Source organism: Vipera berus (assembly GCF_964194415.1).
Source record: "Vipera berus genome assembly, chromosome: 2".
NCBI classification, from domain to species: domain Eukaryota; kingdom Metazoa; phylum Chordata; class Lepidosauria; order Squamata; family Viperidae; genus Vipera; species Vipera berus.
In genome coordinates this window covers 279112429-279136474 of record NC_138203.1, presented here as the reverse complement: position 1 = coordinate 279136474, position 24046 = coordinate 279112429, and the positions used below count along the sequence as shown (strand labels likewise).

The 24046-nt window shown below is 46.9% G+C and overlaps 1 protein-coding gene across 2 annotated transcripts; it reads left to right on the top strand.

Moving 5' to 3' along the window:
• The first annotated feature begins 10151 nt into the window (after window positions 1-10151).
• On the top strand, window positions 10152-24046 carry LOC308661184 (uncharacterized protein). 2 transcript variants are annotated; one of them, XM_081316024.1, is made up of 4 exons: window positions 10152-10208; window positions 16369-16987; window positions 20389-20515; window positions 21449-24046. In XM_081316024.1, the coding sequence occupies exons 2-4, from the start codon at window positions 16382-16384 to the stop codon at window positions 22552-22554; spliced, it is 1839 nt and encodes a 612-aa protein (XP_081172150.1). In that variant the 5' UTR covers window positions 10152-10208; window positions 16369-16381; the 3' UTR covers window positions 22555-24046. The 2 variants fall into 2 exon arrangements, with proteins under 2 accessions (XP_081172150.1, XP_081172151.1); XM_081316025.1 differs by lacking the exon at window positions 10152-10208 and having other exon boundaries at window positions 16300-16987.

Sequence of the window (24046 nt, the reverse complement as noted above, 5' to 3'; positions counted from 1 at the left end):
ACTGTCTCAAAGGTGCTTTTTCCAGAGACTGTCTCGGTTTTCTTCGAAGACATTTCGTTTCTCATCCAAGAAGCTTCCTCAGCTCTGACTGGATGGGGGGGGGGTGGAGGGGGAGAGAGAGACACCAGGCAGAAAACATCCTGCAGCCAAGAAGTCTCCAGACCAATGATCCCGAAGACACAGACAAACCTCCAAACGGCCTCAAGGACTCTCTAAAAAAAAAAAAATTAGGAAGCAAACGACCAGCTGCTGTCCGCAAGGAATATAAAATCCTTCCATTCCCCACCATCCAGTCGTGAGCTTGAAGAAGCTTCTTGGAGGAGAGGCCAAATGTCTTCAAAGAAAAAAAACAAACCAACCAAGAAAGTCCTGAAAAAAAAAAGCACCTTTGGGACAACCGTGAACCTGGACGAACCGAGAATCTCCGTAGGCGCTCATCTGAACGGCAAACCCTCCGCTTCCCCACAACAGCAGACCCAACTTACAAATCCGCTTGGCAAGGCTTCCCACAACCAGGGCTTTTTTTTTTCTCATAGAACGCTCAGAATGGAGTTCCGGCACCTTTTTTGGGATGGAACCTTGTAGGGTAGGCAAGGCAAGTTGTATGACATGATGTGAGTTATAATAATAATAATAATATAAAGTTGGAAGGGACCTTGGAGGTCATCTAGTCCAACCCCCTGCTCAGGCAGGAAACCCTATACCATTTCAGGCAAATGGCTGTCCAGTCTCTTCTTAAAAACCTCCAGTGTTGGAGCATTCACCACCTCTGGAGGCAGGTTGTTCCACTGGTTAGTTGTTCTAACTGTCAGGAAGTTTCTCCTTAGTTCTAGGTTGCTTCTCTCCTTGACTAGTTTCCATCCGTTGCTTCTTGTCCTGCTTTCAGGTGCTTTGGAGAATAGCTTGACTCCCTCTTCTTTGTGGCAGCCCCTGAGATACTGGAACACTGCTATCATGTCATCCCTCACCCTTCTCTTCGTTAAACTACACATACCCAATTCCAGCAACCGTTCCCTGTATGTTTTAGCCTCCAGTCTCCCCATCATCTTTGTTGCTCTTCTCTGTACTCTTTCTAGAGTCTCAACATCTTTTTTACATCGTGGTGACCAAAACTGGATGCAGCATTCCAGGTGTGGCCTTACCAAAGCATTGTAAAGTGGTATTAGTACTTCACGCGATCTTGATTGTATCCCTCTGTTCCGGCACCTTTTTCTTTTACAAAAAAAAAAGCACTGCCCACAACCCTTCTTAAGTTGATCCAAGTTTAAACCAGGCACGCACACCAGGCAAGCCCTCCTCAACCCAGCCGGCTGGCAGAACACGCAACACCCCAAAAGCTGGCACAGCAAGTCGTCTGAACCCACCACTTTCCCCCCAGCCACCCACCCACCCACCCAACCCGCCGCTCCCTTCCCAGAACTGGATGGCTGTGGCTGATGATGGCCTTTGCAGACCTACTTACCCTCCAGGATGCCCGCTTGGGGGAAGAGGGGCTGAATGCAAGCTTGTGCAAGCTTGCACACACACACACACACACACACACACACACACACACACCCGTCCCCGCTTTCCTTAGGAACCCCGACCCCCATGCACCCCCTCTTTTGCACCCGCGGCTGCAACACCCCACCCTCCGCTCGCAGCCACCATCGCGGCTCGTCTGGGCACCGACTGCAAGCTGCACATCCCGGAGGGTGTCGGAGGAGAGATGCGCCGGCCCCCTCCCCGCACACCCACAAATTCCCACGCCTCTCTAGGCCTCCCTGCTCGTTGGTTTTAAACCGCGGCGAGTCCGCCGGCCGGGAGGTTCCGCCCATCTCCCTTCTGGCATTTCCGGCCTTTTTTGGGATGGAACCTTGTAGGGTAGGCAAGGCAAGTTGTATGACATGATGTGAGTTATAATAATAATAATAATATAAAGTTGGAAGGGACCTTGGAGGTCATCTAGTCCAACCCCCTGCTCAGGCAGGAAACCCTATACCATTTCAGGCAAATGGCTGTCCAGTCTCTTCTTAAAAACCTCCAGTGTTGGAGCATTCACCACCTCTGGAGGCAGGTTGTTCCACTGGTTAGTTGTTCTAACTGTCAGGAAGTTTCTCCTTAGTTCTAGGTTGCTTCTCTCCTTGACTAGTTTCCATCCATTGCTTCTTGTCCTGCTTTCAGGTGCTTTGGAGAATAGCTTGACTCCCTCTTCTTTGTGGCAGCCCCTGAGATACTGGAACACTGCTATCATGTCATCCCTCACCCTTCTCTTCGTTAAACTACACATACCCAATTCCAGCAACCGTTCCCTGTATGTTTTAGCCTCCAGTCTCCCCATCATCTTTGTTGCTCTTCTCTGTACTCTTTCTAGAGTCTCAACATCTTTTTTACATCGTGGTGACCAAAACTGGATGCAGCATTCCAGGTGTGGCCTTACCAAAGCATTGTAAAGTGGTATTAGTACTTCACGCGATCTTGATTGTATCCCTCTGTTCCGGCACCTTTTTCTTTTACAAAAAAAAAAGCACTGCCCACAACCCTTCTTAAGTTGATCCAAGTTTAAACCAGGCACGCACACCAGGCAAGCCCCCCTCAACCCAGCCGGCTGGCAGAACACGCAACACCCCAAAAGCTGGCACAGCAAGTCGTCTGAACCCACCACTTTCCCCCCAGCCACCCACCCCCCCCACCCCCCCACCCCGCCGCTCCCTTCCCAGAACTGGATGGCTGTGGCTGATGATGGCCTTTGCAGACCTACTTACCCTCCAGGATGCCCGCTTGGGGGAAGAGGGGCTGAATGCAAGCTTGTGCAAGCTTGCACACACACACACACACACCCGTCCCCGCTTTCCTTAGGAACCCCGACCCCCATGCACCCCCTCTTTTGCACCCGCGGCTGCAACACCCCACCCTCCGCTCGCAGCCACCATCGCGGCTCGTCTGGGCACCGACTGCAAGCTGCACATCCCGGAGGGTGTCGGAGGAGCGATGCGCCGCCCCCCCCACCGCACACCCACAAATTCCCACGCCTCTCTAGGCCTCCCTGCTCGTTGGTTTTAAACCGCGGCGAGTCCGCCGGCCGGGAGGTTCCGCCCATCTCCCTTCTGGCATTTCCGGCCGGACGCGGGCGGGCGGGGGAAAGAGGAGGAGGAGAGGAAGGGGCTTATCACGTGGATCCCGTGGCGTCACGTGATCGCCTCCCTACAGGTGGGAGGGAGGAGGGAGGAGGGAGGGAGGAGGGAGGGGGAAATCTGGGGCAGGAAATGCTCTTCTTAAAACCCTGGCCAGCTGCAGGTAGGCATTCAACAGGAGTAACCCCTCTGACAAGTAGTCCTCGACTTGGGACCACGATTTTAAGAAGAGACTGGACAGCCATTTGCCTGAAATGGTCTAGGGTTTCCTGCCTGAGCAGGGGGTTGGACTAGATGACCTCCAAGGTCCCTTCCAACTTTTTTATTATTATTATTATTATTATTATTATTATTATTATTATTATTATTATTATTATTATTATTATTATTATTATTATTATTATTATTATTATTATTATTATTATTGGATTTATATACCGCCCCTCTCCCGAAGGACTCAGGGCGGTGTACAGGGCAATTAAAACACAATATACAGCACATAATATACAAAAATTAAAATAAATTAAACCAAATAGCCCAAGCAATAAAACACGTTCTAAAATTTAAAATTTGGAATTTAAAATCTAAAACCCCAATCCCTCAGTCCAGGCCGGCAAGTTCACAATATTCATTAATCTTCCTTGTATTAAATTAAACCAATCACTAATTGATGATAAAACTGCAGCCTCATAATATAATTTAAAATTGGGCATTTTAAGACCACCTCTTTCACATATATCATATATATTTTTTTATTAAAGAGTTTTACAAAAACAAAATTTTACAATATATCCCCAAATCCCTCCCACCCCAAACCCCCCCACTTCCCAGAGCTAAATACAGGATTATAGTTACAATAATCATATTCTAAATAAAAATTATGCATAATATACAATTAACCAAATTCACAATGCGCTTTAACTCTCTTTTAACATAACTACCAACAACGTACCAATAACAATATCCCACTAAAATCTACTCATAAGCTAAATGGTACTTTTTAGTCCCATATTTGTTTTGAATATAATTTATCCATCTCCTCCAAATTGAAATATATCTTTCCTGTGAATGATCCTTCAGATAAGCAGAAATCTTAGACATTTCTGCAAGATTCGAAACTTTAAACACCCATTCTTCTACAGTGGGCAAGCTATCCTTCTTCCAATATTGTCCCACCAGTAACCGTGCTGCCGTTATCATGTTCAACATCAAGTTGGTTTCTTTAACATCACAATCTACAACAATGCCCAATAAAAACAATTGCGGGGAAAACTTTATCTTTCTCTTAACCTTCCAACTTTATATTATATTATATTATTATATTTCGGTTGAAAAAGCGAGAACGTTGGTTCACTTCGCCCTGGTTTTACGACCTTTTCCTTGCCGCCGTGGTTAAGTGGACCGCTCGCAGGCTGTTATATCTTGTTAAGTGAATCTGACTTTGCCTTTGTCAGGACGTCGCAAAAAAAAGGGGGGGGGGAATCACGTGACACACACACACACACACACACACACACCCAGGACACGGCAACCGTTCTAAATAGGAGCCAGTTGCCAAGTGTCTGTATTGATCACGTGATTATGGGCATCGTGCGGTGGTTGGAAGGGTGAAAAAATGGTCATAAGCAGTGCTTTTTTTGTAAAAAGAAAAAGGTGCCGGAACTCACACGTGTCATACAACTCGCCTTGCCTACCCTACAAGGTTCCATCCAAAAAAGGTGCCGGAACTCCGTTCTGAGCGTTCAATGAGAAAAAAAGCCCTGATTTTAAGTCACTTTTTCCACTGCCGTTGAAACTTTGAACAGTCACTAAATGAACTGTTGTAAGTCAAGGACTACCTGTATTTAAGCTGCCAAACCTAGGAGTTGAGAGAGAAGAGTTTTAAACTAGTCAAATATACTCTGCTGGATTTGAATTTGTCATTTTAATTTATCATATTTGTATAGCCGCCCATCTTACATGAAAGCAACTCTGGGCTGCGTACAACATTCCTATAGTCACATTTTGTCATTTTAATCATGAATAATAATAATAATAATAATAATAATAATAATAATAATAATAATAATAATAATAATAATAATAATAATAAAGTTGGAAGGGACCTTGGAGGTCATCTAGTCCAACCCCCTACTCAGGAGTTACAGGACTGTTGTACTGTTCAAGAGGTTAACACAGCCTCAGCGACTTTCAGCTGGATGGACGTAATGGGGAATTCTGGGAGTTGAAATCCACATATCTGAAAGTTGCTGAGGTTGAGAAACACTGGATTAAAAAGAGAGAATCTGCCTCAAATCTAATACTTTCCAGGTGTGTTAAATTATATCTCCTGTACTCCCTTGGACAATCTGATTGTGAGTGCTGAGGCTTGTAATCCAACACCTTTGGAGGGCAATGAAGTTCGAGCTAGTTGATACAAGCCTTTGTGGGCTCCACTCATTATAGAAAATGCTGGGTGTGGGGTGTTTTTAACCCTTAGGTTCCAGCAAATGCAGAGGAAGGGGATAATGAAGCAGATCCAAAATCTACAACTTCTGAATTTCTCTAATAATTTAATGACAAGATGCTCTACAAGAGATCTGACAAGCTTAAAGAACAAAAGTTAACATGTGGAAACATAAAATCTCTTGCCACAAAAAGGAAAAGAATTGAGAATAATACTGGTGTAAATTCAATTAAGTTTTCTTCTCTTTTGTTTTTCTGAGTTCATTTCTTTAATTTCTTTGTTCTACCTTTTTACCCCATTTCTGTACTTCACATAATGTTGCTTTACCAAAAGAAATAGTGTGATGGGTAATCTAATCTAGAGCCCTAGGATTCCATAGTGGTCTCCTGTCCCAGATGTATTTATTTTACTAGTAACTTAACGCATCTAACATATCCAATCCATTCCTCCTCCGAGTTTCCTCGCCACAACAACCCTGTGAGGTGTCTTGGGCTGAGAGGGAGTGACTGGCCCAAATTCACCCAGCTGGCCTTCATGGCTAAGGCAGGACTTGAACTCACAGCCTCCAGTAGGTAAGCTCAAGTAGACGTCTGTTTATTAAAGCCTGCTTTCTTGAAGTCCAAGATACAGCCTCATTTAGCTGTTACATTTCTTTATCGTTACACTTGCCTACAAACATCTCTGTCTCTTAATTTTCAGGGTTTAGGATACTGTAAATTAAACCCGTGGACAAAAAAATAAACTCCCAACCCATTTCTCCGCATACATTTATTATTACTGTTGGTGAGTCACACAGCCAGCCTGATGTTTAGGCTGGATATGGTATTTTTATCCCCAATCAAATCCTTTGCAAGGGGCCTGAGATAGGCAGATACTGTTTAATAATATGAAAGGTATTGTTGTAGGATGTAAACTATTTCAAGTAAAGCTGCCTTTTGCAAATTGAGAGTGATTTTGTCAGTGCTGATGGTATTCAAGCAGTACTCCAGTAATAGGTCTATGGCAGGGGTGTCAAACTCAATTTCATTGAGGGCCGCATCAGCATTGTGGTTGCCCTCAGGGGGCCGGGTGGGTATGGCCAGGGTGGGTGTGGCCTACTGGGTGGGTGTGGCTGGAGTGGGTGTGGCCTACTGGGTGGGCGTGGCCAGCTCTACATCGTTCGCATCAAGGGTGCCTATGGGGGCCTGGGCAGGAGTGGGACAGATCTGAGGGTCTCTGGCAGGAGGAGGGTCTCTGGGCCAGGGCCAAGGCAGTGGGGGCCGTTCCCTCCCTGTTTCCAGGATGGCTTCACGGGCCGCATGAAACCACTTCGCGGGCCGGATCTGGCCCCCGGGCCTTGTGTTTGACATGTCTGGTCTATGGAGATTCTCAGCCATCCAGGTCGTCGTTGTCCCAAAGGTGCTTTTTCAACGAGGCAACCGGACTTCCTTGTTTTTCTTTGAAGACGTTTCACTTCTCATCCAAGACGTTTCTTCAGCTCTGACTGGATGGTGGGGAATGGAAGGAGTTATCACGTGAAGTACTAATACCACTTTACAATGCCTTGGTAAGGCCACACCTGGAATGCTGCATCCAGTTTTGGCCACCACGATGTAAAAAAGATGTCGAGACTCTAGAAAGAGTACAGAGAAGAGCAACAAAGATGATTGGGGGACTGGAGGCTAAAACATATAGGGAACGGTTGCTGGAATTGGGTATGTGTAGTTTAACGAAGAGAGGGTTGAGGGGTGACATGATAGCAGTGTTCCAATATCTCAGGGGCTGCCACAAAGAAGAGGGAGTCAAGCTATTCTCCAAAGCACCTGAAAGCAGGACAAGAAGCAACGGATGGAAACTAGTCAAGGAGAGAAGCAACCTAGAACTAAGGAGAAACTTCCTGACAATTAGAACAACTAACCAGTGGAACAACCTGCCTCCAGAAGTGGTGAATGCTCCAACAGTGGAAGTTTTTAAGAAGAGACTGGACAGCCATTTGCCTGAAATGGTATAGGGTTTCCTGCCTGAGCAGGGGGTTGGACTAGATGACCTCCAAGGTCCCTTCCAACTTATATTCCTTGTAGACAGCTGGTCATTTACTTCCTTTTAGAGAGTCGTTGAGGCCACTTGGAGGTTTGTCTGTGTCCTCTGGGTAGGGCAAATGGGTGTGGAGCCTTCTTGGAACTACTAAAAGGGCTGTGTTGTAGACTGGAGATTGATGATGTTGCATCCTACCCCTCTATTGAGAGAGGGATATTCAATTTTGGCATAAATGGCCCTCCCAACGGAGGACCGAGCTGTCTGCAAGGAATATAAATCCTTCCATTCCCCAACATCAAGAAAATCCAGTTGCCTCTTGAAATAGCACCCTTGGTACTCCAGTAATAGTAATTTGATGTTTTGGATTGCACTCAAGACATCTATATATTGTCTTTCTTTTCACAGTTGTTCTACTGCTACTTGCAGGTCTTTTGTGTTATGTGATTTTCTCCAATTCTTTCTCTTCTCTTCTGCTCTTTGCAACATCTGCTATCCAGACTTTTTTGTTGGTCTTTTTTTTATCAACAGTTGTTAAGTCTGGAGTGTTGTGTGGTCACCCTTATTATTCTATTAAAAGTAAAGACAGTCCCACATTGTATGACTGTGGGTGGCTTACAGGATACTGCAATTTAAGAAAACAACAACAACGGAATATAGCTCCATGGCATGGTAGGCGGCAGATAAATGAAATAAAAAATAAAAAAGTGCAAAAAAACAACAACACAGCAGCTAAAGCATCTCACAGTCATCCATTCTATGTCTTCCACCCATTCTCACCGTCTGTCCCACTGAGAATATCAAACCTAGAAATCGCAGGAAGGCTAAAATGATCTTTTATTGAGATTGGCTATAATAACGGGATCTGGCAAGTCTTAACAGTTCAGTGAAATAGGAAGGTGCCTGAGTCGCTTCTGAATGTCATTTGTCACAACAGCTTCTGCCTTTTGATAAAATTGGTTCGTCCAGGCCGGGGTAGGCAAACCTCGGCTCTTTTATGACTCATGGACTTCAACTCCCAGAATTCCTGAGCCAGCATAGCAGCTGACACATATTTATGATGGTTGCAGAGTCCCAGGGTCATGTGATCACCTTTTGCAGGGGTCTTCAAACTTGGCCCTTTTATGACTGGTGGACTTCAACTCCCAGAATTCGTCAAACCAGCTATGCTGACTCAGGAATTCTGGGAGTTGAAGTCCATGAGTCATAAAAGAGCCGAGGTTGCCTACCCCTGGGTTAGTCAGAGAAGGTGCTAGTAGACTTTTGATTTTTCGCTATGACAGACTAACACCGCTGTCTCCCTACCAAGATCTTCTAAAAGGAATTGTGTTTTGCGACCCGTGAAGTTGCTCAGCCCTGGACAAGCTCTTGTAGAGTTGATCCTCTTTCTAAAGATTGTTGTTGATCCTTCCACACGCTTGGCCCTCCTTGCCACTGTCGTCTCCTGCATGGATGTAAACACTCCAGAATAACGCAAACTTTGCACCGACGGAGACGTTCTGCCCATTTGGACAAGTGGAGAGTTTGGTCTAGTAGTGCAGTGGTAGGCAACCTTGGCTCTTTCATGACTCGTGGACTTCAACTCCCAGTATTCCTGAGCCAGGAATTCTGGGAGTTGAAGTTCACGAGTCATAAAAGAGCCAAGGTTGCCTACCCTGGTCTAACGGTTAAGGCAGGAGACTAGAAACCAGGAGAGAAGTGAGTTCCAGTCCTGCTCTAGGACACGAAAGCCAGCTGGTTGACCCAAAGAAACCTTTTGTCAAAAGGCAACTGGACTTTCTTGTTGTTTTTTCTTTTGAAAGTGTTTCACTTCTCATCCAAGCTTTTTAGATCACTTCATTCTCCATCAGTCTGTTAGAACTAAAGAAGCTTCTTGGATGAGAAAAAATTTGCTTTTTTCCCCTCCCTTTTTTTGTTGTGTTCCAATACACACAAAGGGAATAAACCTGTGTATAGCAAAACATGTGTTCCTGCAATACTTTTCTGTGAGAAATACATGATTTTCTGGAAAAATTTCTGGGGTGCCAACAATTTCGGCCATGACTGTAAGTTAAATAGACAGCAACTTCTTCTTCTTCTTCTTCTTCTTCTTCTTCTTCTTCTTCTTCTTCTTCTTCTTCTTCTTCTTCTTCTTCTTCTTCTTCTTCTTCTTCTTCTTCTTCTTATTATTATTATTATTATTATTATTATTATTATTATTATTATTATTATTATTATTATTATTATTATTATTAAACGCAGGGGTCTTCAAACTTGGCCCTTTTATGACTTGTGGACTTCCACTCCCAGAATTCCTCAGCCAAGCACGCTGGCTGAGGAATTCTGGGACTCGAAGTCCACAAGTCATAAAAAGGGCCATGTTTGAAAACCCCTGTATTAAAGGCTTGAAACCTCGGTCCGCCCGAAGGGGTTAAAAAAGGAGCAGCGTCTGCCGGCTTTCCCAGAGCGGCCCCGGCGCCTGTGTCAGCACGGCGAGAACGAGAGAGAGAGAGGAGAGAGGAGAGAGAGAGAGGCAGCGCGAGGAGCGTCGAGGGCCCCGCCCTCCCAAGCCCTCGCCTCGAAGCTCCGCCCCCTTCCTCACTCTCTGGATTTTGAATTTCTCAACTCGGGGCAGGTTCGGCTTCCTCCGGCGAGCCGTGAGTTTCGGAGGCTGCTTTGCCTGGCTGCGGGGAGGGGGGGGAGCTGGAGGGAGGAGGAGGTGGGGGGGGCCCGGAGGAGGAGGAGGAGGGGGAGAGGAAGAGGAGGAGGAGGAGGAGGAAGGGAGAGAGGCAGTACGGTCTAATGGTTGAAGGCACCGGGTTTCGAAGCCGAGACGGCGAGCTCCAGTTCCCCGTCCCGTCCCCCGCCTTAGGCGTGTAAAGCCGGCTGGGTGACTTTGGGGCCGGTCCCTCTTCCTAGATCCTCTCCACGGCAGGCTCGGGAGAGGCGGCCAGCGGGCGGTTCCTCGTCCCGAACCCAACAGATCGATCCGTAAAAAGAAAAGGGGAGGAGGAAAGAAAGAAAGAAGCAGATCTCCTTTTTTGGGGGGTGGGGGTGGGTGGGGTGGGGGGTCGTCGGGAGAGATCGATCCGTAAAAGAAAAGGGAGGAAATAAAAAGAAAGAAAGAAGCAGATCTCCTTTTTTGGGGGGTGGAGGGGTGGGGTGGGGGTCGTTGGGAGAGATCGATCCGTAAAAGAAAAGGGAGGAAATAAAAAGAAAGAAAGAAGCAGATCTCCTTTTTTGGAAGGGGTGGGGTGGGGGGTCGTTGGGAGAGATCGATCCGTAAAAGAAAAGGGGAGGAAAAAAGAAAGAAAGAAAGAAAGAAAGAAGCAGATCTCCTTTTTTGGGGTGGGGGGGTGGGGTGGGTGGGGGGTCGTCGGGAGAGATCGATCCGTAAAAGAAAAGGGAGGAAATAAAAAGAAAGAAAGAAGCAGATCTCCTTTTTTGGGGGGGGGGTCGTCGGGAGAGATCGATCCGTAAAAGAAAAGGGGAGGAAAAGAAAAAAGAAAGAAAGAAGCAGATCTCCTTTTTTGGGGGGGGTGGGGGGTCGTCGGGAGAGATCGATCCGTAAAAGAAAAGGGAGGAAAAGAAAAAAGAAAGAAAGAAGCAGATCTCCTTTTTTGGGGGGGTGGGGGTGGGGGGTCGTCGGGAGAGGATGCCAGGAAGCAAAGCAGAGTGGGGCGGGGAGTGAGGGGGGGGTGTCCAAAGCCGGTGGTGGTGTGTGCTTGGGGAGGTTGGAAAGAGGGTGTACAGGCGGTCCTCGAGTTACGCCCAGCGTTGAGCCCAGCGTTTCTGTCGCCCCGGCAGGACTGTTTCGTTCCTTAGGTGACTTTGGTCCCGTTTTACGACCGGGCTTTCGCCAGCCTTGAGAGCGAATCTCTGCAGTTCGGTTGCCGTTGTGGTTGTTAGCGGCGAAGTCGTGTCCGACCCATCGCCACCCCATGGACGACGTTCCTCCGGGCCTTCCTGTCCTCTACCATCTTCTGGAGTCCATTTAAGTTCACGCCTCCTGTGTCACTGACTCCATCCAGCCACCTTGTTCTCTGTGGTCCCCTTCTTCTCTTGCCCTCAATCTTTCCCAGCATTAGGCTCTTCTCCAATGAGTCCTTCCTTCTCATTGTTGTTAGCTGCAAAGTCGTGTCCGACCCATCGCCACCCCATGGACGACGTTCCTCCGGGCCTTCCTGTCCTCTACCATCTTCTGGAGACCATTTAAGATCACGCCTACTGCTTCAGAGACTCCATCCAGCCACCTCATTCTCTGTTGTCCCCTTCTTCTCTTGCCCTCAATCTTTCCCAGCCTTGGGCTCTTCTCCAGTGAGTCCTTCCTTCTCATTGTTGTTGTTAGCGGCGAAGTCGTGTCCGACCCATCGCGACCTTATGGACAACGTTCCTCCAGGCCTTCCTGTCCTCTACCATCTTCTGGAGTCCACTTAAGCTCACGCCTACTGCTTCAGTGACTCCATCCAGCCACCTCCTTCTCTGTCGTCCCCTTCTTCTCTTGCCCTCGATCTTTCCCAGCATTAGGCTCTTCTCCAGTGAGTCCTTCCTTCTCATTAGCTGGCCAAAGTATTTGAGTTTTAGCTTCAGGATCTGGCCTTCTAAAGAGCAGTCAGGGTTGATCTCCTCTAGGACTGACCGGTTTGATCGCCTTGCAGTCCAATGGACTCGCAGGAGTCTTCTCCGGCACCAGAGTTCAGTTAGCGGAACCCAAATTGTTAACTGGATCTGGCTTCCCCCCCCCCCACGTTGACTTTGCTGGTCAGGAGGTCGCAAAAGCGGATCTCATGACACACGCACACACACGCGCACCCCTAGGTCGTAAATACGAACCTCTTGCCAAGCATCTGAATTTTGATCGTGCGACCGGGTGGAATGCTGCCAGGGCTGTAAGTGCATAAAACCAGGGGTAGGCAACACTTGGCTCTTTGATGACTCATGGACTTCAACTCCCAGCATTCTCGAGCCAGCAATTCTGGGAGTTGGAAGTCCACGAGTCATCAAAGAGCCAAGGTTGCCTACCCCTGGCATAAAGGGTCATAATTCACTTTTTTTCGGTGCGGTTGTAACTTTGAACGGTCACCAGAAGTGTTGAAAGTCCAGGACTACCTGTATTAACCTAGCGCAGGGGGAACAAACAGAAAGGCCATCGTTGTGTAATTCTGCTTCATTCCTCGGATCTTGTTTGCAGAAATCTAGAAAAGTCCGTCCGTCCTTCCTTACTTCCTTCCGTCCTTCCTTCCTTCCTCTTAAGGCTGAGGATAGAAAATTCCACAGCTATTATTGTGTGAAGTGGGTTGGTCTGAGAGAAAGTGACTATATTTGCATCACCTCAAAAATCATAAACTATGGCTAACAAACTATGATGAAACAGGGATCTAGTCCCTTCCTTCCTTCCTTCCTTCCTTCCTCTTAAGGCTGAGGATAGAAAATTCCACAGCTATTATTGTGTGAAGTGGGTTGGTCTGAGAGAAAGTGACTATATTTGCATCACCTCAGAAATCATAAACTATGGCTAACAAACTATGATGAAACAGGGATTTAAGTCCTTCCCTCCCTTCCTTCCTCCCTCCCTCCTTTCCTCCTTCCTTCCTTCTTTCCTTCCTTCCTTCCTTCCTTCCTTCCTTCCTTCCTTCCTTCCTCCCTCTTAAGGCTGAGGATAGAAAATTCCACAGCTATTATTGTGTGAAGTGGGTTGTTCTGAGAGAAAGTGACTATATTTGCATCACCTCAGAAATCATAAACTATGGCTAACAAACTATGATGAAACAGGGATTTAAGTCCTTCTCTCCCTTCCTTCCTCCCTCCCTCCTTTCCTCCTTCCTTCCTTCCTTCCTTCCTCTTAAGGCTGAGGATAGAAAATTCCACAGCTATTATTGTGTGAAGTGGGTTGGTCTGAGAGAAAGTGACTATATTTGCATCACCTCAGAAACCATAAACTATGGCTAACAAACTATGATGAAACAGGGATTTAAGTCCTTCCCTCCCTTCCTTCTTCCCTCCCTCCCTCCCTCCTTTCCTCCTTCCTTCCTTCCTTCCTTCCTTCCTCCCTCTTAAGGCTGAGGATAGAAAATTCCACAGCTATTATTGTGTGAAGTGGGTTGGTCTGAGAGAAAGTGACTATATTTGCATCACCTCAGAAATCATAAACTATGGCTAACAAACTATGATGAAACAGAGATTTAAGTCCTTCCCTCCCTTCCTTCCTCCCTCCCTCCCTCCTTTCCTTCTTCCTCCCTTCCTTCCTTCCTTCCTTCCTTCCTTCCTCCCTCCCTCCCTCCCTCCCTCCCTTCCTTCCTTCCTTCCTTCCTTCCTTCCTTCCTCTTAAGGCTGAGGATAGAAAATTCCACAGCTATTATTGTGTGAAGTGGGTTGTTCTGAGAGAAAGTGACTATATTTGCATCACCTCAGAAATCATAAACTATGGCTAACAAACTATGATGAAACAGGGATTTAAGTCCTTCTCTCCCTTCCTTCCTCCCTCCCTCCTTTCCTCCTTCCTTCCTTCCTTCCTTCCTCTTAAGGCTGAGGATAGAAAATTCCACAGCTATTATTGTGTGAAGTGGGTTGGTCTGAGAGAAAGTGACTATATTTGCATCACCTCAGAAATCATAAACTATGGCTAACAAACTATGATGAAACAGAGATTTAAGTCCTTCCCTCCCTTCCTTCCTCCCTCCCTCCCTCCTTTCCTTCTTCCTCCCTTCCTTCCTTCCTTCCTCCCTCCCTCCCTTCCTTCCTTCCTTCCTTCCTTCCTTCCTTCCTCTTAAGGCTGAGGATAGAAAATTCCACAGCTATTATTGTGTGAAGTGGGTTGGTCTGAGAGAAAGTGACTATATTTGCATCACCTCAGAAATCATAAACTATGGCTAACAAACTATGATGAAACAGGGATTTAAGTCCCTCCCTTCCTTCCTTCCTTCCTTCCTTCCTTCCTTCCTTCCTTCCTTCCTTCCTTCCTTCCTTCCTTCCTTCCTTCCTTCCTTCCTTCCTTCCAACACAGCCGGTGATGGGTTTATAGTCCCACCAGCCCACCAGGTTGGGGATTAAACTTCAGCCTAAGTCTCTGTACTTTTCATTAACATCTTCTCTTCCTACATTTGCCCACAACTTCCTTTATCGTTTTTTTTTCTTTTACCACCACAGAAAGGAGAAAAAAGGTAAAATGGTCACAATAGGAGAGAGAGGTCGTTGATCTTCCAGAGGTGGTTGCTTCAACTCCCAACAGCTGCAACTGCCTGGCTGGCAACCAGGATGATGGCATATAGGCTCTTCAAAGAATGTGCTACGGGCACCCAGTTTCCACACAGCATTTTTCTCAAACTCGGCAACTTTTAAGATGTTTACCCTTCCAGCTCCCGGAATTCCCCAGCCAGCTAAGGCCACGGATTTTAAAGTTGCCGAGGTTGAGGAACACTGAGCTGGACGTAGCAATTAGCTTAAATTTAGTGCTTTATCAAACGAGCCACCATCAACTGGGTTCAGGCAATGCTCTCAGTCAAACCTGAAGGAAATGACATTTGATTTAGCACAATATGTAACCCAGTTATGGTTCTTGAACGGGAGAACTGGAAATGTTTTATCCAAAAGCAGGCTGAGGCTTTAATAGTTTCCTGAAATATGGATCTAGCGCCTTTCTGTATCCCCAATCACTTCCCATCAATTATAATTATGGATGTGCAGTACAAGTAGTCCTTGACCAAAATAGGAGCTGGGAAATTTGTCATTTAAGCAGTGCAGACATTAAGTGAGGCATCACAGTTTTACCAGCTATTTTGCTGCGTTCATTAAGCAAGACAGCCCATGACCTCGACTTGTGATCTTCCCTGCTGGCTTCCCCACTGAGTTTGCTTGTCAGAAACCTGCTAGATTAGGAGGATCACAAATGGCAATCGTGGCTTCGGGACACTGGCGCTACCGTTGTCATAAATATCCAAGGGTTGCCAGGTGCTAAATTAAGATAGCAATAGCCCTTAGACTTACATACCCCTTCACAGTGCTTTACAGTCCTCTCCAAGCGGTTTACAGAGTCAGCACATTACCCCCCAACAATCTGGGTCCTCATTGTACCGACCTGGAAAGGATGGAAGGCTGAGTCAAATTTGAGTCGGTCAGGATTGAACTGCCGAACTGCAGGCAGCCGGCACTCAGCAGAAGTAGCCTGCAGTACTACATTCTAACCACTGCGCCACCGCGGCTCAAGATAAGATAATCTTTATTGTTATTTTTTTACTGTGGGCACCCTGGCACACATTAAAAATGAAATTCTGTTGCCTGTTCTCAAAAAAAAAGTATATATCTACTCATACACATACATAACATACATACTGTATACGCATGCTATTACTTACATACATAGGTAAAGGTAAAGGTTCCCCCGCACATGCATGCTAGTCGTTTCCGATTCTAGGGGCCGGTGCTCATCTCCGTTTCAAAGCCGAAGAGCGAGCGCTTGTCTGAGGACCTCTCCGTGGTCCTGTGGCCGGCATGACTAGACGCCAAAGGCGCACGGAACGCTGTTACCTTCCCACCGGAGTGGTCCCTATTTTTCTACTTGCATTTTTACGTGCTTTCGAACTACTAGGTTGGCAGAAGCTGGGATGAGTAACAGGCGCTCGCTCTGTTACGCGGCACTCGGGATTCGACCCGCCAAACTGCCGACCTTCTGATCGACAAGCTCAGCGTCCTAACCCACTGAGCCACCGCGTCCCTTTTGAGGGGAGGATACCATGTCCCATTTTGGCAAGCGATAGCAGTTGTCACTGATAATTTTCCATTGGTGAATGACTCTCTTCCCCCCCCTCTTTTTGATCCCAGGGATACCCCAAGGATGAAAACTGAAAAGGAGGCCACGGATAGTCCCACTGCTGAAGCTGAGGGGAGCCTGCAGCTTGTTGTGACAGGCATCGTGGGAGAGGACTTGCCTGCAGCGATGCCATCGCAGATTAAAATGGAACCAGAAGAAGGGCACATGGTATCTTGGGAAAACCGGTGGCAGAATTTCCTTAAAGAAGCTGAGTCCTCTAGCTCCATCTGGGGAAACATCCCAGAGGACGACTCGTGTGGCTCGGAAGGCCAGCAGGATCTCCGGGGGAGAAGGATCGTCACCGTCCCGCCCGCCTTCAAGCAGGACGAACAAACCAGCTCCGAGGAAGCCCACCGCCAGCACTTCAGGCGGTTCCGCTACCAACCGTCGGAAGGTCCCAGAATGGCTTGCAAGCGGCTGAGGAAATTCTGCTGGGGATGGCTGCAACCAGAAAGACGCACCAAAGACCAGATCCTGGAGCTGGTGATCCTGGAGCAGTTCCTAGAGATCCTGCCTCGGGAGATCCAGAGAAGAATTCGGGGCTACGGAGCAGAGACGTGTTCACTGGCAGTAGCTCTGGCGGAGGAGTTCTTGCTGAGGCAGCAAGAGACGGAGCAGCCGGAAGAGGAGGTGAGAATAGTGAATCCATCCTTATCTTTCAGGAGCCCGTATTTGAAGGGTGGGTGGTGCAGTTTGCCTGTGCGATAATTCCAGGTTCAATTCCTCCAGCATCTCATGGAACACTTGCTTTTCATGCCCGCATAACAATACCCCTGCAGTGTGGGGCTTCCTTAGTGATGTCACTGCCTATACCCAAGCATCATGAAAACACATCCTGTTCCATGCTTGCTGGCAAAAAAACTAAGCCAGCCTGTTTCCATGGTGAGAAAAGTGAGGCTCTACATCAGGGGTCTTCAAACTTGGCCATTTTAGGACTTGTGGACTTCCTGATGGAGGAATTCTGGGAGTTGAAGTCCACAAGTCCGAAAAGGGCCAAGTTTGAAGACCCCTGCTCTACATTTAGGCAAGAAAAACCAAATGCATGGGTATAGTATAGGTCAGGGGTAGGCAACCTTGGCTCTTTTATGACTCGTGGACTTCGGCTCCCAGAATTCCTGAGCCAGCATGGCTCAGCTTGGAAACTCTCCCTTTCCCCTCAGCATGGCTGGCTCAGGAATTCTGGGAGTTGAAGTCCACGAGTCATAAATGAGCCAAGGTTGCCTACCCCTGGTATAGGTGATACCTGGCATTTTTCTGACTTGTGGACTTCAACTCCCAGAAACTAATCAAGGAGAGAAGCAACCTAGAACTACGAAGAAATTTCCTGACAGTTAGAACAATTAACCAGTGGAACAACCTGCCTCCAGAAGCGGTGAATGCTCCAACACTGGAAGTTTTTAAGAAGAGACTGGACAACCATTTGTCTGAAATGGTATAGGGTTTCCTGATTGAGCAAGGGGTTGGAAGGTCCCTTCCAACTACTTTGTTGTTGTTATTATTCCTCAGCCAGCTTGCCTAGCTGAGGAATTCTGGGAGTTGAAGTCCACAAGTCATAAAAGGGTCAAGTTTGAAAACCCCTGCTCTTCATTTAGGCAAGAAAAACCAAATGGACAGGTATAGTATAGGTGGTACCTGCCTCAATAGTAGTAACTGTGAGAGGTATCTCAGAGTCCTAGTGGACCCTCACTTAAATATGAGCCAGCAGTGTGCTGCAGCTGCCAAAAAAGCCAACACAGTGCTAGGCTGCATTAACAGAGGGATAGAATCAAGATCACATGAAGTGTCGATGCCACTTTACAATGCCTTGGTAAGGCCACACTTGGAATACTGCATCCAGTTTTGGTCACCACGATGTAAAAAAAGATGTTGAGACTCTAGAAAGAGTACAGAGAAGAGCAGCAAAGATGATTAGGGGACTGGAGGCTAAAACATATTTCTGGAATTGGGTATAACTAATTTAAAGAAAAGAAGGTCCAGGGCTGATGTGATAGCAGTCTTCCAATATTTATGGGAGTACCACAAGAAGAGAAATTTCCTGATTCTGAGCTGTCAATCAGCAGAATATAAAGTGGCGAGGTTTCCAAACACTTTCCTGCCTATCACAGCTTGCACTGTTTCATTCTGGACCACTTGAAGCTTCCAGATACTCTTCAAAGGCCATCCCCATGTAGAGCAGGTTGCAGTAGTCAAGCCATTAGATGACTAGGCCATGTTTGAAAGTCCCTTTGATCTAGGAGAAGGGGTAGGCAACCTTAGCTCTTTTATGACTCGTGGTGTCAGAATCCATTTATATTTCATTTCTAACTATCTCTTCTGTGCAAAACCCAAATCTTACCCTCCCCTGGATTCCCAAAGAGGAGAGGGAACAAGCATGGGGTTTTACTGCTTTCACTTCCTTTCCTCAAATGTAACCCTTTTGTTTATTCTGCCTGCCTGCTATCCATCACAATATAAATTACTCTCTCACTAGGAAAGGGGGTGGAAGAGGGAGGAATGAAACTCTCCGGAATCTGGTTTGTTTCTCCGAATGAAGTATGAGGGGGGTGGAAATGATCCTGCTGCAAACTGTTAACTCTCCCACGATGGGCTTATCACCTGGAGCTTGGCTGATCCGGAACTGACCGAATGAACTGTGGGGTGGGGTCTGCTCGGGGACGCTTTAAAAATATCGATCTGTGAGGGGATTCCTCAGATCCTGTCTATTATGTCTGCTATCTCCTATTTCTTAGTAAAAGTTCCTGCTTGGAAAACCTTGTTTCCAAGAGTCCTTCTTTCCTAAGATGGGGGGTGAAGTAGGTTCTGACACGTGGACTTCAACTCCCAGAATTCCTGAGCCAGCATGGCTCAGCTTGGAAACCTCTCCCTTTCCCCTCAGCGTGGCTGGCTCAGGAATTCTGGGAATTGAAGTCCACGAGTCATAAAGCGGCCTAGGGCAGGGGTAGGCCACCTTGGCTCTTTTATGACTCGTGGACTTCATCTCCCAGAATTCCTGAGCCAGCGTGGCTCAGCTTGGAAACCTCTCCCTTTCCCCTCAGCGTGGCTGCCTCAGGAATTCTGGGAATTGAAGTCCACAAGTCATAAAGCGGCCTAGGGCAGGGGTAGGCCACCTTGGCTCTTTTATGACTGGTGGACTTCATCTCCCAGAATTCCTGAGCCAGCACGGCTCAGCTTGGAAACCTCTCCCTTTCCCCTCAGCGTGGCTGGCTGAGGAATTCTGGGAGTTGAAGTCCACGAGTCATAAAGCGGCCTAGGCCAGGGGTAGGCCACCTTGGCTCTTTTGTGACTCATGGACTTCAACTCCCAGAATTCCTGAGCCAGCATGGCTCAGCTTGGAAACCTCTCCCTTTCCCCTCAGCGTGGCTGGCTCAGGAATTCTGGGAGTTGAAGTCCACGAGTCATAAAGCGGCCTAGGCCAGGGGTAGGCCACCTTGGCTCTTTTGTGACTCGTGGACTTCAACTCCCAGAATTCCTGAGCCAGCGTGGCTCAGCTTGGAAACCTCTCCCTTTCCCCTCAGCGTGGCTGGCTGAGGAATTCTGGGAGTTGAAGTCCACGAGTCATAAAAGAGCCAAGGTGGCCTCCCCTGATGTAGGAAAAGTTGTTTTTAATCTAATTGTTCGTGTTTAATATTTTGTAAGGCAAGAAGAAGCAAGAATACAAGAAAACACCTTCGAACATTGTATCTCAACATTCAGTAGTAGCTTTCGCACAGCACTAATTTTTATCAAAAGAGAAGGTATTATTATTATTATTAGTTATTAATTAACAGTGATAGTTAGTTGTAGGATCTTTCCAGGTCTGGGACAAAGTTAGTCTGTGTTTGAATTTTGGCAGTTAGAGCTTACCTTAGCATGCCAGTTACTCAAGAATAGGCTGAAACTTTCCACTTTGGAGCAGTTCTTAATTCTGCAACCGTGAGTAAAAAAACTACAACTGACTCCTTTTTGTCTAGTTTCAACCTCCCTCCCTCAAAAAAGGTATAGTAATCCCAACTCTCAAATTCTAATCTTCCATCTTTTTTTCGTACCTTTAGGTCCCAAGTCCAGTTGATGAACAGGCTGGAGATTTCTGTGACTTTGGAGAGCCATCCCTGGAGACCCCAGAGAGACCCCCCTATAAAGAGATCAAGCCTGAGGGAAATGAGGAGGTTTCTTCATTAGGTCAGGATTGTCTTGTTTCTTCAGCTCTGGATTCTGCGTCATGAATCCTTTCCTCCTGTTTAATTGTGCTTGCTTCTTGGCTTCCAATTCCTGGAATTTATTTATTTTTATTTTTTGTGATTGTCGAACCAATACACGTTAGCCTATCCAGTTAAGTATGATTGGGCAAAAAAGGGTTAACATTTCCATTTTCCTCTATTTATTTATTTATTTATTTATTTATTTATTTATTTATTTATTTATTTAGAAAAATTTAGGCGGCAAAGGTGATGGCAGATGATGCCACCTAGGGCGGGCGTGACTCAGGTTTTCGGTTTGCCCAGTGTGCCTGTTTGCATATGTGTTTTATTTATTTAAACATTTAAATCGTTTTGTGTATTGCCCGTGTTTCTCAGCCTTTGCAAGTTTTAAGACGTGCGGACTTCAACTCCCAGAATTCCCACAGAACAGGGTGGGAAGTTGAAATCCACACATCCTAAAGTTGCTAAGGTTGAGAAACACCAGCGTAATTCTCAGCTCTGCATACTCGGCCTTGTGCTTACAAACATTTAACGTTTTAGAAATCATCATAATATTGACATTATGGTCATAATGTGGTGGCACAGTGGTAATAATGTAGTACTGCAAGGTTGACTTAGCCTCCCATCCTTCCGAGGTCAATAAAACGAGGACCCAGATTGTTGGGGGCAATAGGCTGACTCACTTAGTAAGGGCTGTAAAGCACTGTGAAGCGTTATATTAAGTCTTGAGTGCTGTTGCAGTTGCTATAAATCCTTTTTTTAATCTTTAAAGGTTTTAAGTTAACTAAATCACCAGAACATTCACAATCTGTACAGACGCTACTGTCCCCAAACAATACGGTGTGTTGCCTGTGTTTTATGATAAGAGCATAAAGCAGGCATTATAACATTGTACACTTTTGCCCCCTTCTAGAAAGCGACCAAGAGATGTATCAGCCTATTGAGGAAGATCAGATGGTCGCTTTTGACAGGTCCGAGATCAAAGATGTTGTGGTTGATTATCCCGAAGAAAATGAAACGCAGAATTCAGAAGAGGCACCCGCTAATGAGCTGGATGGGGTCAACCTTTGGAGATTCACTGTCCCCCCGAGGCAGCACAAAGACGGGCCGAGGCATTCCTGCCCCCTGTGCGGGAGAGCGTTTACCCGAAAATCGAGCCTGAATAGACATCTTATAATTCACACCGGAGAGAAGCCCTACAAATGTTCTCACTGTGGGAAAAGCTTCAATCGGAAGACCAACCTGCTCTCCCACGAGATGGTGCATGCCAGAGACAAGTCGTACCAATGTTCGGACTGCGGGAAAAACTTCAAGCCGAAGTGGGGTGTCAACGCCTACCAGATAGACCACACCGGAGAGAAGGTGTACAAGTGCATTTCTTGCAAGAAGAGCTTCAGGCAGAGATTAGAATTGGGGAGGTTGTTGAACGGGCAGAAGAAGGAGATGACCGCGGCGCAGCTGAAAGGGGAGTGGAAAGATGGAGTCTTTGGTCCTCTCGAAGAACATGAGAAGCCGGCGGAAGGTGAGGTCGCCGAAGAAAAAAATATAGCCCTGATGGGTCCGTACGACGACCTCGATAAACTTAACAGCTCGCCGACGTCGTACAAGGGAAGGCAGGGCAGCCCCTGCCCGATCTGTGGGAAGGTCTTTGCCACGCAGTCGAGTGTGAACCGACACAAAAGAATCCACACGGGAGAGAAGCCATATCAGTGCTCCGACTGTGGTAGGAGTTTTAATCAGAAGACGACACTCCTCACCCACATTGTGATCCACACTGAGCAAAAGCCCTATCAGTGCTCGGAGTGTGGGAAACACTTCCGGCACTCCTCGGGCCTGTTGGTGCACCAGCGGATGCACACGGGAGAGAAGCCCTACAAGTGCGCCATCTGCCGGAAGAACTTCACCCAGCGCGCGCACGTGGTCAAGCACTTTGTGAGAAAGCATGCGCGAGAGAAACCATCGGCTTACCTTGCTCAGCCCCCATCCCCCACCCACCCCAGTAATGGCGGGCAGCTGTAATTAGATGGCACTCTTTTCACCTTTTAGTTTGGAAATGGATTTCTCCTTAGGAGCCCCCTCACAACTTTCTTTCCTTGTAGTTCACAGCACTGAGCACTTAAAACCGGGAATGCACGACCCACAGCCTCCAGTCGCAAGGGGTGGGGTGCCGTTTTTGCAGGAGAAACACTCAAATTAAGACTCAGAATAGACTTGACGGTGCTTTAAAATGGTTCCTCCTGAAACTCAGTTGGAGGGGAGAAGGCAAAGATGAAAAGATGAGACGGTCGGCTGCCTCGGCGAAACTGCTGAACCCCGTGAAACAACTGCTGATGTGAAGATTCCCAAAGGCAGTGAAACAACATCTTAATCGTATGGGTAGTCCTTGCTTACTGACTGCTTTATTCAGTGACCAGTCAAAGTTACATCAGGGCTGAAAAGCTTAACTTTACGACCGGCGTCTGCACTTAATGACCTTCGAAGCGTTCATCGATCATGTGTTCGCTCTTACAGTCAGTATGCTTTGTCCTGTGCCTGACCGGTTGTTTTTTCTCCGCCCGCCCCCCCCCCCTCTCTTGCAAGTTGGAGAAATTGGAGAAGTTTACAAGAGAGCAAGCAGGGACACAGTGGGAATACACATTGAAAGCAATATATGGCCATAACAGCCAGTATATTCTCCATTATGTACCTGCTTACTCTCTTGTAATCCCATTCTCTTCAAACTACTGTAGGGAGAAAACAGGTCAGGCATAGGAGTGCTTGCCTACAGCAAACCTTTTTTTATGCCCCCTCACAGATTGGAGAGATTGGAGATGAAAGGATTACAAGAGAATAAGCAGGGCACACAATGGGGAATACTTTGGGCTGTTTACATAGCCAGTACCAAGATACTGATTTCAACGTGTATTCCCTATTGTGTGTTTGCGTACTCCCTTGCGATCCCTTTCTCTCCGATGAATGTAAATACACACATTAATTCCCCTTTTTGCTTATCATCCCAGTGCTGGGCTTAGCATTCTAAAGGGTGAGGGAAATGGAGGAAACAGAAGCCCAATGACAAGTCATGTGATTTCCCACTTTGCGACCACTTCACTTAACAGCTGTTGGTCCCAATTGTGGGGGCTAAACTTGGGACTACCTGTGTTCCAGACTATGGTAGCCATATCAAAAGAGTTGGCAAGTTTCTGAGTAAATGGGAACGACTGCAATGTGTAACTAATAACTGTAGGTAACCCTGGGGTTCTTTTGCACTGTAGCTCTTTCAAATCCAATGCTTGGTTTTTATGTCAGCTCTAGGCATCCATAGTGTATGTGTGGAGAGGAGAATGATGAAAACGTGTAGCATTGTGACATAAGCCCCATCCCTTTCGTATATGTGCCAGGACGTACGCACATAGGAAAGGGGCAGAGGTTGCTGTGCAACGCTTTCATCACGTTGATCTGGGTTCGCATATAACACTTTTTAATACTTTTTTTTTAAAAAAAATTGAATTTCCGTGAGAATTTCAAACAT